This window comes from Somniosus microcephalus, chromosome 8 (assembly GCF_052327205.1).
Source record: "Somniosus microcephalus isolate GS21.2 chromosome 8, FLI_Smic_1.0, whole genome shotgun sequence".
Classification (NCBI taxonomy): domain Eukaryota; kingdom Metazoa; phylum Chordata; class Chondrichthyes; order Squaliformes; family Somniosidae; genus Somniosus; species Somniosus microcephalus.
Window position 1 is genome coordinate 61,697,631 of NC_140994.1, and position 12,935 is coordinate 61,710,565.

At 41.7% G+C, this 12,935-nt stretch overlaps 1 protein-coding gene across 12 annotated transcripts in view; it reads left to right on the top strand.

Moving 5' to 3' along the window:
- Nucleotides 1-4,033, top strand: part of LOC147113556 (exocyst complex component 6-like) — a 202,311-nt gene extending 198,278 nt beyond the window's left edge. For 7 of the 12 annotated variants that reach the window (XR_015079227.1, XM_085994784.1, XM_085994785.1 and 4 more), the window contains 2 exons: nt 2,782-2,894; nt 3,827-4,033. Coding sequence is in view for 11 of the 12 variants with exons in the window: in XM_085994784.1 (XP_085850910.1) it covers nt 2,782-2,894; nt 3,827-3,870 (157 nt within the window). In the remaining variant the exon portion in view is untranslated. Of the gene's footprint in view, nt 1-2,781 lie in introns of all 12 variants that reach the window. The other 5 variants (XM_085994795.1, XM_085994787.1, XM_085994789.1 and 2 more) reach the window with 1 other exon arrangement.
- The last annotated feature ends 8,902 nt before the right edge of the window (nt 4,034-12,935 follow it).

Sequence of the window (12,935 nt, forward strand, 5' to 3'; positions counted from 1 at the left end):
ACCGCGCACAGTGCTAAAGATGTGAAGCATTATGATTAGCCACCCTCTACCCACCAGCAGCATGTAATCTCTTGAAAGTGACAAAATAACAGATAAAAAACCCATGGTAGATGGGAGAAAAATATCTGGAAAATTCTTCTCTGACCCCTTTGGGTGAACAAAAACTAGTCCAGGAGACCACTTTCACCAAGCTTGTATTGCTTGGTATTTCATCTAACTTTTATAAGACGTGATTTCTGTCCCAGTCAGGAGCCATCGAGCTCTCTTTTGAAGATTTGCAGAGAATCGGCACTCACTGCACAAGCTTGTAACTTGTTCCAAAGGCTTACTATCCTCTGAAAAAGACGAACTACCTAAAATCTAACCTAGCCCTACTCTTGCAAAACTTGTATGCAAGAGCCCCTGGTCTTCCCCAATCTAACATTGAAATAATCTATCAATAAGAACATAATCTAGTCCTTAAAATATTTAATATACCTCTATCAAGTCATCTCTAATCTGTTCATCTGTAAAGTGCATCGACACATCTTTTTAAGCCGCTCCTGAATAACTAAAGTTTTTTTAAGCTGGGAATTATTCCTTTGGGCCTCCTCTGAACCTATTCCATAGTTTCTGTATCACCTGCCATATGAGGGTACCAAACCTGAACACAATTTTCTAAATGTGGTCTTGCACAAGGATTAGATGGTGTGCTTAGTTTTATATTAAATAGCCTTATTAATACAACCCAATACCCCATTTGCTTTGGCTACGGCTTCTCGGAATTGGCCCTGAACACATGAATACTAAAGATGTGGGTGTTGTGTGGCTTATTGGTCTGTAATGGTTTATTAAAGGTAAAATATTTTCAACAAAATAAATCAACTGAAATTTTGTAACAAAGCAATTATCATAAGTTCTTATTAGATTTCTATGCAAATTCAGTTTCCAACCTTGACTGGGTTATCAGGAAGGGGCAGTGCATTGAGTGGCAGCCAATAACATTTGATCAGGTGGGAGTGGAAATCAGTAGCTATGCCACTGCAAGATGGAATTACTTTATTAGCAGTAGTTAGAGGTAAGCAAGACAAGCAGAGGCCGTGTGCAAGACACCTTACCTCCCCCGCATCCAGAAAGTATTAATGCATGCTGACTGTCGGTATAACGTTTTTAAATGATCTGATGGTTTCTCGGAGTTACAGTTACAGATATGTTTATTTACTCTCTCCAAGGTTTCTGCCTATGTAAACTTATACTGTAATTGCACCTTCCTGCCAGTAGTGGCAGTGTAGCACATCAGTTTTATATCTCCCAATTCCTCAGTTGGTACTGCAGAGAGACTCCGATGCTCCCACCAACTTTAGTTGTTTGCTTGCCAAAGTGCCCTGCATTTTGCTATTCAACTATGAATAATGTAAATTTAAAATTATATAAAAATGAATGGCAGCAGAATTATATCTGAGTACTCTGATACAATTATCCCTTAGCCCCACTTCCCTGAAGATTATGCATAATTTTGACTTCTTGTATGCAATGCCATGGGAAGTTGACTGATGCGTGTGTGTGTATATAAGGCAACTTTTCAATTTTTTATTTTCTGCATAAGAGCTTTCCGGGCATGCCTGGCTGTTGTCTTATGTGAAGGTTTTTTTTTAAGACTGTTATCAGGGGCTTTTTTGAGATGAAGTGGTACCTGGTATGAATACATTAACTGGATTTATTTGAGCATCCCTGTTACTGTACTTGTAAAATTTCCAATGTTTAGAAATAAATTAGGGAGTGTGGTTGCACATGATTTTTAAAAATTACACTGTCATGATTTAAGATTTTACTACATCATACATCCTGTAGCTAACCTGCACCCAAATCTCCATTAATGCTGCTTTGGCTCAGCTTTCAGGAGACATGAGAACAATTGACCAAGAGCTGACAAGTGGGATTAGGCTGGATAGCTCTTTTTCAGCCGGCACGGACACAATGGGCCGAATGGCCTCCTTCTGTGCCGTAAATTTCTATGCTGCTATAATTATTTTCCTGATGTTTCCTTCCCCCACCCCCTCATGGGAATTTAGCTCCTCATAGAGCTCACCTGAGATTGGCAATTCAGCAGTATCATGGGGGGAGGGGGGTCAGACAACAACAACTTGCATTTATATAGCTCCTTTAACATAGTAAAACATCCCAAGGCACTTCACAGGAGCATTATCAGACACACAGCCACGTAAGGACAGGTGACCAAAAGCTTGGTCAGAGAGCTGGGTTTTAAGGAGCGTCTTCAAGCAGGAGAGAGGTAGAGAATTTAGGGAGGGAATTCTAGAACTTGGGGCCTAGACAATTGAAGGTGGAGGAACAAAGGAAATTGGGGATGCACAAGAGGCCAGAATTAGAGAACTGCAGAGTTCTCGGAGGGTTGGAGGAGATTACCGAGATAGGGAGGGGCGAGGCCATAGAGGGATTTGAGCACAAGGATGAGAATTTTAAATTTGAGGCGTTGCTGGAGCAGGAGCCAATGTAGATCAGCGAGCAGAGGGGTGATGAGTGAACGGGACTTGGTGCAAGACAGGATATGGGCAATAGATGAGCTGAAGTTTATGGAGGCTGGAAGTTGGGAGGCCAGCCTTAATACTTTAAGATAATGTGCCACCCCAAGTCATACTTTTGAATATCACCCATTTCTGTATGCTGCAGTGGATGATATGCTCTTTTGTTGATAGACTTGAGTTATGTGATGACATTTATCTGAATGCGTCGAATGTTTTAACAGATGCATATCACTCAAAATGTGGTTAATTTATTTTGCAGAATGAAAGATACCAACAAAAAGAACAATATATTTTCTCAGTTCAGAAAAAATGACCGTGACAAGCAGAAACTGATCGAGACAGTAGTGAAGCAACTACGCAGTTTGGTGAATGGTATGTCCCAACATACATAGACTGTTGCCTTGATTATTTTGTTCCTACCCTTTATCATTCTTCAGCTAGCATTCGTATACAACAGACTCAAAAGATATCTCTAAAGGATAAGACTGTATCAAGTACAGTACAAGCAAATTACGAATGTAAAGGGTAGAGTGGTATTAAGATAAGGGGAAAGGAGGAAATGTTTTGTATGTATTTTTCAAATCATGCAGAATTTGGTGTTTTGAAATTTTCTGAATATGTGCAATGGCCTTTACCACACACCACAAATGTTCATCATAGTCAATAATATGTTTAAAAAAACTAGAAAACTAAAAATTAAAGAGAAAATAAGCTCAATTGATGGGCAGTGTCAACACAGAGGAAGTTGGTGGGTGAGTTAACAAAACATTTCACGAGATGTTGCAGTTGCAACATAATTCTGTTTTAGTTTAGTAGTAGCACTGTACTCTCTAACTTTGTGTAATGGATTGACTGTGACATTACTTTGTAAATAATTTTTTTTAAATTAGACATGATGTTCCAGTCTTGCATACAGAGTTGGCTGTTGTTTCTGTTTCACTTTATTGACCAGGTGTTTTGTATGTTTTACCTGCATTAGTGTTCAGTCTAACTTTGTTTTCATTATTCACATTGCGAAAGAGATGTTCAGGACTGTTTTATCTTTATTCACATTACAGACATTACTGCACGTAAATTTGTATTTTTTTTATGTTTTTACTCAGGGCTGTACCATGTGAATTTTGTTGGGTTTTTTGCAGAAATATAAACATTAACTTGAAGCACTAGTCTGTGGCAATCAGAAGTAATATGACATTACTTTTGATCTGCTCCAGCTCATCTCCCTCGTTTCTTTTTGATTCAGTTCACATCCTGATTCAGACTATTGATGAATAATGATGGTGGTTTTATTCTGATTGTTTCAGATTGGACCCTTCTCTGCACTCCCAATAGGAAACGTAGTGTATAGCTGTCTTCACTATCTTTACTTACAGTTTCACCATTTTCAGTTTGTTGACTCTTGTTTGTAAGTCAGATAAAAATGAAGGAATTTAAATTCTGTAAATTGATCTATTGCAGTTCTTTACTCTAATTCTGTAATAAAAGTCACCCTGAGCACTTTTTAATTGTTATTTTCTGAAGTCTCAATTTTATTTCACTGGCTAATGTGTACCGGCAGATACTGTTTGGCAGGTGATTAGGAATTAATTGTTGAATTTTGGAATTATGCTTTTTAATTTTATATCTTTCAAAGTACCATCTATATATGCTATTTTGATTAAGGGTCACTCTTTTTAATGCTTCAATATGTATCATCATTAAACCTCCAGTGTGAGGGACACTCATTAATCCTTCAGTGTGTGTGTGTCTCATTAATCCTTCAGTGTGAGGGTCGCTCTCATTAATCCTTCAGTGTGAGGGTCACTCTCATTAATCCTTCAGTGTGAGGGCCACTCTCATTAATCCTTCAGTGTGAGGGCCACTCATTAATCCTTCAGTGTGAGAATCACTCATTAATCCTTCAGAGTGAGGGTCACTCATTAATCCTTCCGTGTGAGGGTCACTCTCAATCCTTCAGAGTGAGGGTCACTCTCATTAATCCTTCCGTGTGAGGGTCACTCTCAATCCTTCAGAGTGAGGGTCACTCTCATTAATCCTTCCGTGTGAGGGTCACTCATTAATCCTTCCGTGTGAGGGTCACTCATTAATCCTTCAGTGTGACGGTCACTCTCATTAATCCTTCAGTGTGAGGGTCACTCTCATTAATCCTTCAGTGTGAGGGTCACTCTCATTAATCCTTCAGTGTGAGGGTCACTCTCTAATCCTTCAGCGTGAGGGTCACTCTCATTAATCCTTCAGCGTGATGGTCACTCTCATTAATCCTTCCACGTGAGGGTCACTCATTAATCCTTCAGTGTGAGGGTCACTCATTAATCCTTCAGTGTGAGGGTCACTCTCAATCCTTCAGTGTGAGAATCACACTCAATCCTTCAGTGAGAGTCACTCATTAATCCTTCAGAGTGAGGGTCACTCTCAATCCTTCAGAGTGAGGGTTACTCATTAATTCTTCATTGTGAATGTTGTCACTAACAACAGTGCACTGACAGTTTGTGTCTGCATAAAGCAGACAAATAATGTCTACCCCACAAATTTAAAATGTGTGTTTTGTAACAAAAAACAAATATTAAGGAATGATTACAAGGCAGTTATTTAATCCCAAGACTCGGGTGTGATTGTAGGTCAATGTAGTATCACTCTTACCGTTTGATACCTGCTGAATGCTTGGATTAAGTTAATGTATTGTAATCACTCCCTGATAACCCTTATTCTCTAAGGATGTTGTTACATTACAGATATTGGTTTGGGCAATGTATATCCAGCAGAATTATGTTGTGCTGCTGACTCTGCTTTGCTCACTGGCATCCAAATCCCATTAAACTTTATTAGCAGAAAGCTCGCAGGGCAGTCAATATGGTGCTAATTTCAAAAAGGTAAGAAATAACTGGATGATATGCACTGGTTATAATTATATAGCAACTAATGCAAAGCTATCTCCTTAAAATAGTCTTGCACTACTTGACTATGTTTGATTTGGGCACTTTACATCCACTTTGTGTTGATACAATGCCCGAAAATCACTTTAGGTTGATGTAAAAATGGCCCACTGACCACAGACAGCTACATTGATTGTGGAAAAAGGTGTACATGTTTTTTCCCTTTTCTGGGCAGCAAATCAAATCATACTGCAGCAGCTGATTTGTTTCCACATTGGATCATTCTGAGTAAAGAGGGAAGGGGGAAGCCATTTGCTTGTCCTTTATTCTTTGGGAAATCAGTAATGTGGTACTCTGGCTGTCCCACAGCTATTCCCAGCACTACATTTTCTCTTGTAGCAGCTCCCTGCTTTTTCAGCCCTCTAGTTGCTCGCACTGCTCCCCAACAGCTTTTCACTCTCCCACGCCTTATTGCCGCACTCCCTCAACCTTTACCCAATCTCCTGCAACTTCTAACTAATCTCACCAATCTTCCTACTCTCTCACCACTCCAGTCACTCTCTCCCTGGCATGGGCCCCACTCCACAGACACTTCTCTTGAACAGCAGGCAATAGAACACTATTCCTTTAGTGTTAGATTTTTTTCCAAAATCCCTTAAGGATAGATTCGATTGAGTCATTCTTTGTTTAAAAAAAAAGTCCCCAAATGGCAAAGCATTTTAAAAGCAAAAGCAAAAGGAAAATACAATATCTTTAAAATCTAACTTAAAATAGATTTTTTTAATGTATTTTTAAACTTCTGGCAAATAGAGGATTGGAACTCGATGGATATGAAGAACAGGGTTTAAATCCCCAATTTGCTACATTGGGAATTTCTTCATGAGGCTGATTCTTACAACATCAAAGTGGCCATGCATTTGAATATTTTTTTTTAATCTAAATTTTCTGTTACTGAAGGAAAAATAAAACTTATAGAAAAAGTTCAGTAGGGGAATCTTTCATGTACCTGTTTGCTGTTGAGGCATTTTTTAATGAATGAAAATAATTAAGCTGCTGTTTTAGCTTTCTGGTTTTAAAAGTTCCTTTTCTGGTAATAACTTCGAATTGCTGCAGCGAAACCATGAACCTTATAACATTTCTTTTTATTTTAATCCCTTAATGGCAATCATTAATTTAATCTTGAAAATCACCCACAATGAATTATGTTTACATCCCCTAATATAAAATTTAATAACAGAAAATTAGTAGTCCTTCCTTGCTTCCTGTCTCTCTTTTGCTCTCTAAATGTCTTGATATAGAAACTTTTTGTTGTTCGTCAATTTGCAATAAATGGAGTCTTTGGTGTGTTCGATATCTGTCTTTTGACCTATCCATGAAGTGGCTTGTGCCCTTGTACTGTTGATTCTGTAGTGACCAAGTTCGCATGAATGGGCCCAAAAAGGTTCATTAAAAAATAATTAAAAATTTATCAACTGTGAGGTAAAGATGTGGTCTAAAATTAATCAGAATGCTAGATTTTAAATATACAATCCAGTTTTTTTCCCCTAGAGTGGCCATCCTTGAATTACTTTAGGAATGGAGTATGATGACATTGGCAGGAAGGAGGGGTGGGTTTTGCTAACAGGTGTGCAGTCTGAATCTCTGTCTGCTATCGACTGTAACTGCATAAAACCTAGAAACCCTGTACACATTAACACTCCATGCCTTCGCTGCCCACTATGTTGCTCTATAGGGTTGTTATATGACCCACGCAAAAAAAATTGACGCCAAACGCACTGCACACAGATTTCTTTGGATGCGCATTCCTATTTGCTGATTACATTTAATAAAATTGCTAGTGGGCTTTGAACGAAATTATGGTTTTTAAAAAAAAACAGGAGGTATTGCCCAACAAACTGCTCGGAGCCTTTGATGAAAGGTCTCATTTTGCTACAGTAAACAAGCTTTACAATGTTTCCAAGAACGAAGACTATCGTATGTGTTCTGTCTCACTCCGGCAAATCCATGTCTTTCCCCCCCCCCCCTCCTGTGGGTTAAGAAGCTACTGTCAGTGTGTGTGGCCTTAACCATCACACCGCTTGTTGCCTTTCTGCTGGAAAGAAATGTGTCTCCGTAAAGAAAACAGTCAATTAGGTTTTCCCCTATTAACTCCCTTGTGGATTTTTTGTTGTCGAATTATATCTGCTCATGTCCGGTAATTATCGAGAGAAACTGGGAAATGCAGGCGGGATGAGGAGAGATGGGATTCTGAAGTTGGCATCGGATTCTGAAAGGAGGAAAATGTATTTGTGATAAGAGCCTGGAGCTTCATGAAAAGATGAAACAACCCGTCTCCTAATTGAACTGAAGGAGAATCCTGGAAGATGCTGTGCTCCCGAAGCAGGAAGATCGAATCCATTAAAAGCATTTCATTTATCCCCCTACTACTGCAGCGCCCCTGCTTGTAAACTAAGCCTCTCCTTCCCTAGTGGATTAGACGGGAAATGCCTTCGTCTTTTTTTTTCCATTTTTCAAAGAGAGCGGTGTTACTTTGTGAAGAAGCACGCAATTTTTTTTCTTTTTGCCTTTCTTAACCTTTTAAGTAATTTATTCCTTAAAATACATCCCTGTTTAAAAAAAAAAAACCTTGCATCGCAAAAATTTAGAAAACATTTAAACAAACCTACAGCTTGGGATCTCTTAAAAGAAAACCATGCCGTTTGGGGTTTGTAGTCGATAATCTTTTAGGGTGAGGTCATAACTGCAAATTTAGCCCTAAAAGTAGCAGTGTGACTCCCCGGTGAAGTGCTGGTAAACCATCTGAAGGCGCCAGCCTCCCGCTTCTTCGGCGTGCACCACGTGGAATATAATTCCAGCCCGACTGTAAGCAGTGCTCCAGAGGGTCCTGTGCAGATCCCGGCACTTTTTACATTTGGACATAGTTATAAATGTTGTGGCTGTGGGGAGGATGTGCTCCCCTCGCCCCCATATCCAAATATTCCATACATTCGAGAATGAAGGCGAGCGCCAGAGACCTGTTACTGTGTACAGGCACGCATGCGCAGAGCTCTCGCTGGCTGGGAGAATTTGAATAGAAGCCAAGCAGGAGTCAGAAAGAAGGTGCTGCTTGGTTGCAACCTCCACTGCAGACGCATCTATAGGCATTTTAAAAAAACTGAGCAAGGTAATTATTAAGTGTTGTATGCATGGAGGATTTAAAGCCAACTCATGCTGTAAATGGATGTCAAATGTATTTAAACCTGAGTTTGTGCAAATTATTTCGTCACGTTTGTTATATATGTTAACAGTTTAAATAGTTGACCTGACGAACCAGCCTTGGATGTCACTGCGTACTTTCTCCGCCTCTGTGTAAATGCTTTCGGAGAAAACGGTCACGAGACCTCGGTGAGACATGCAAGAATAGCAAAATATGTTAGTTACAATAGCTGGTCACTATATTAAACTTGGTCAATAAATAATTTCGACATTTTATTTGTATTAATTTTGGTTTCTAATAAATGTATTTCAATTCCCCCGTGGAGGTTTTTGTGTTTTATATAATGACTTTCTTGTATTAAATGTCAATTTTTAAAGTTCCTATCTTTTCTGAATAATAAATGTTTCAAAGTTAGAATGTTAGTATATGGAACATATATCTGTTGTACATTAGAGGAAAGCACAGAAGAAAAAATACATGTTCTGCTAATGATTAAGCTAAATATTTAAAATGGATATTTCTTGGTTCCTGCAACTGCGATATAAAGATGTAGCACATCTAAACAAGTGTGGGATACTCTGCGTCTCACATCCCGCCAGTGCACAGCGGGTTCCACTGGAAGTCCCATGCAAGGAGATTGACATCATGTTGAGGCGGGACACAGTCCCAAGCTACATTCAAAGAAGCGGGATGTCCACTAATTAAATTGCTTTTTAATTGCTTTGGTTTGAAAAAGCTGACCAAAAAAACAGTGATTTATCGGGAGGGCCTTCTGGAGCCGAGCCGGGGAAAACTCATTCCCCTGGGAGTCTCCGCGTTTCTTTTTTTCTGTTAAAGGGGCATTTCCACAAAAATCGATTCCCAACAAACTTCAACAGGTGTCTGCTATATCTAGGGCGGGTGGGGGGATGATATGATGAACCTGGACCTGGGCTCGAGATCAATTAAGAATGTTAAATTCAAAGAAAGTGCTGATAGGGGGTCGAGATCTGAGAAGGTACAGAATCAACTTAGCAAAGTGAAACTGGGTCACCGTGTATAAAAACCAAATGATACCAAGTATATAACAGCACTGAAATCAGAAACGGCAGGGACACTCAACAAGCCAGGCAGCATCTGTATAACAACGGCTGCTTCGGGTCGAAAAATCCAAAGATAGTGCTTAATAGAAATGGAATGAGAATTTTATTTTTTGGAAATCGTGGAGTTTATATAAGCCATAAAGTAACAACTATTTCCAGCGGCAACTTGCGGAATCTCTGCTTTCAAGTAGTATTTTCAAGGATTTAGATCAAGAATACTCGCACAGTTGGTGGTCTGGGTTAAGGAGGAACGGTTCGAAAAGACAAACCCCAATGCGGATAATTAAATCCAAAACCACTCAAATCTGTTTGGAGGAAAAGAAATATGGAGAAGGGAACTATCTTAAAGGTGGACAGGGCGTTGTGAAAAAAAAATCTTCCGTAAATATAAAAGTAGCGAATATGGCAGCGACCAGGCTAACAACATTATTGTACATTAAATAATCGTAAAGAGTGTTGGAGAAAAGTCGAGGTCTGGTCAGAATGTGTACTAAATGCGAGCAGGGACTATTACATTACAGTGTCCGAACTCCCGGCCAGGAGCGAACGCCAAAGCAGTGAACCTGCAATTCAGTTTGACAAATGACAAGTGCCTGCCACGTAGCAACTAAAAACACTGAGCATTTTATTTTGGGGATTTCCTTGTTAACATGATATTGTACTGGAAGGTATTAAGCAAAGTCCAATCCAATTTACACTGGAGGTCATTTCTGTAGTCTGACGGTCAATATTTTAACGCTGAGAGCCTGCAGATTGCGGTTACCTTTTGAGTTTATTTAAAGGCGCTCATCTGTAAGTTTTAGCGACCGTTTCCTTTAATTTTCAACATATTCTAAAGAATCCAATCAGCCCATTATTATACTTTATATTTGCAAACAATTTATCTTGGCGATGTTCAGAAATATAAAGTTAAAAAGCCTGCCAGTACTTTCCGATGTGATTTATGTTTAATGTTCGTGTGAATTATATAGCGTTATTGCTGGTGAATTTAAATTCACAGATTTTCCCGATTTTAAACCTTAATTATCAATTCAGGGAATAAAGAAAGCATTGCGGCTGGGTGAGGGTTAACTCCCGGTGCAAGGCCGGGTGAGGGTTAACTCCCGGTGCAAGGCCGGGTGAGGGTTAACTCCCGGTGCAAGGCCGGGTGAGGGTTAACTCCCAGTGCGAGGGTTAACTCCCAGTGCAAGGCCGGGTGAGGGTTAACTCCCGGTGCAAGGCCGGGTGAGGGTTAACTCCCGGTGCAAGGCCGGGTGAGGGTTGACTCCCGGTGCAAGGCCGGGTGAGGGTTAACTCCCAGTGCTAGGGTTAACTCCCAGTGTAAGGCCGGGTGAGGGTTAACGCCCGGTGTAAGGCCGGGTGAGGGTTAACTACCGGTGCAAGGCCGGGTGAGGGTTAACTCCCGGTGCAAGGCCGGGTGAGGGTTAACTCCCGGTGCAAGGCCGGGTGAGGGTTAACTCCCGGTGCAAGGCCGGGTGAGGGTTAACTCCCGGTGCAAGGCCGGGTGAGGGTTAACTCCCGGTGCAAGGCCGGGTGAGGGTTAACTCCCGGTGCAAGGCCGGGTGAGGGTTAACTCCCAGTGCGAGGGTTAACTCCCAGTGTAAGGCCGGGTGAGGGTTAACTCCCAGTGTAAGGCCGGGTGAGGGTTAACTCCCAGTGTAAGGCCAGGTGAGGGTTAACGCCCAGTGTAAGGCCAGGTGAGGGTTAACTCCCGGTGCAAGGCCGGGTGAGGGTTAACTCCCGGTGCAAGGCCGGGTGAGGGTTAACTCCCAGTGCAAGGCCGGGTGAGGGTTAACTCCCGGTGCAAGGCCGGGTGAGGGTTAACTCCCGGTGCAAGGCCGGGTGAGGGTTAACTCCCAGTGCGAGGGTTAACTCTCAGTGTAAGGCCGGGTGAGGGTTAACTCCCAGTGTAAGGCCGGGTGAGGGTTAACTCCCAGTGTAAGGCCGGGTGAGGGTTAACGCCCAGTGTAAGGTCGGGTGAGGGTTAACTCCCAGTGTAAGGCCGGGTGAGGGTTAACTCCCAGTGTAAGGCCGGGTGAGGGTTAACTCCCAGTGCAAGGCCGGGTGAGGGTTACCTCCCAGTGCAAGGCTGGGTGAGGGTTAACGCCCAGTGTAAGGCCGGGTGAGGGTTAACTCCCAGTGTAAGGCCGGGTGAGGGTTAACTCCCAGTGTAAGGCCGGGTGAGGGTTAACGCCCAGTGTAAGGCCGGTTGAGGATTAACGCCCAGTGTAAGGCCGGGTGACGGTTAACTCCCAGTGTAAGGCCGGTTGAGGATTAACGCCCAGTGTAAGGCCGGGTGAGGGTTAACTCCCAGTATAAGGCCGGTTGAGGATTAATGCCCAGTTAACACCCTACGTGCTTGTTTCAAATCAGTTGTCACTTTTACAGTTCGCTTTGTAAGTGGATAAATAAACGAGTACTCTATGACAAAGTTACATGCCTAATAATTCTGGATGGCCACTCAGTAGTGGAGTGTTTGCAGGCCCAGTACATTTTTACACACACAATCCTGATATGTGTAAATCCCTGGTACATTATTGTTGTGTCCTAACGTTGTCCTTTACTCGGTGCCAAGTGGTTAGTGGGTACTGTTATACTGTAAGCAGGATTTCACTGGCTGTGTGTGTGCGCAGCACATCTGCCTCAAAAGCTCCACCCGCCTCTTTTAATAAACTTGGTGGGTCTTGAAAAGCAGGTGAACTTTTCAACCAAATATTAAATAGAAGCACGCGACGTAACCATTATCATAATGCCATATATAGCAGATGTATAAGACCATGAATTGTGTTTGTCTTGTATTCTTTAAAGTCAGAATGCCAAACTGTATGAATTGATTCCCCCTGCATGCGAACATTGCCTTATAATGGATAAATGAAAACTTCATAAAGACATGCCTCCAGGCACTGACTTTATCCAGGGTTAAACTGACTGGTAAAGATAACAAAGTGTTCAGCCTTTCTCAGTGAATGACAGAAGTAGTTTTTGATCGCAATACCCGGGGTTTTTTTTGGCAGAGGGTTGTTTGGGGTGTACTGACTGTTCTATGGGAGGATCTATGGCAGTGGCTGGCTGTGTCGATGTGGGGAGTTGGTGCAGTTCCTGCTATTGGTTACCTGTTCTCTCATTGAGTTCCCACAGAGTCCCGGTAGCGCCAGTGATCTGTCACGTTGCCTGCTCTCCCACTCACTCTTTCTCGCTCCTTCGATTTTAATCACCGCGATCACTTCCCCCTAAATCCCTCTAATTTGGCACGGATTATCAC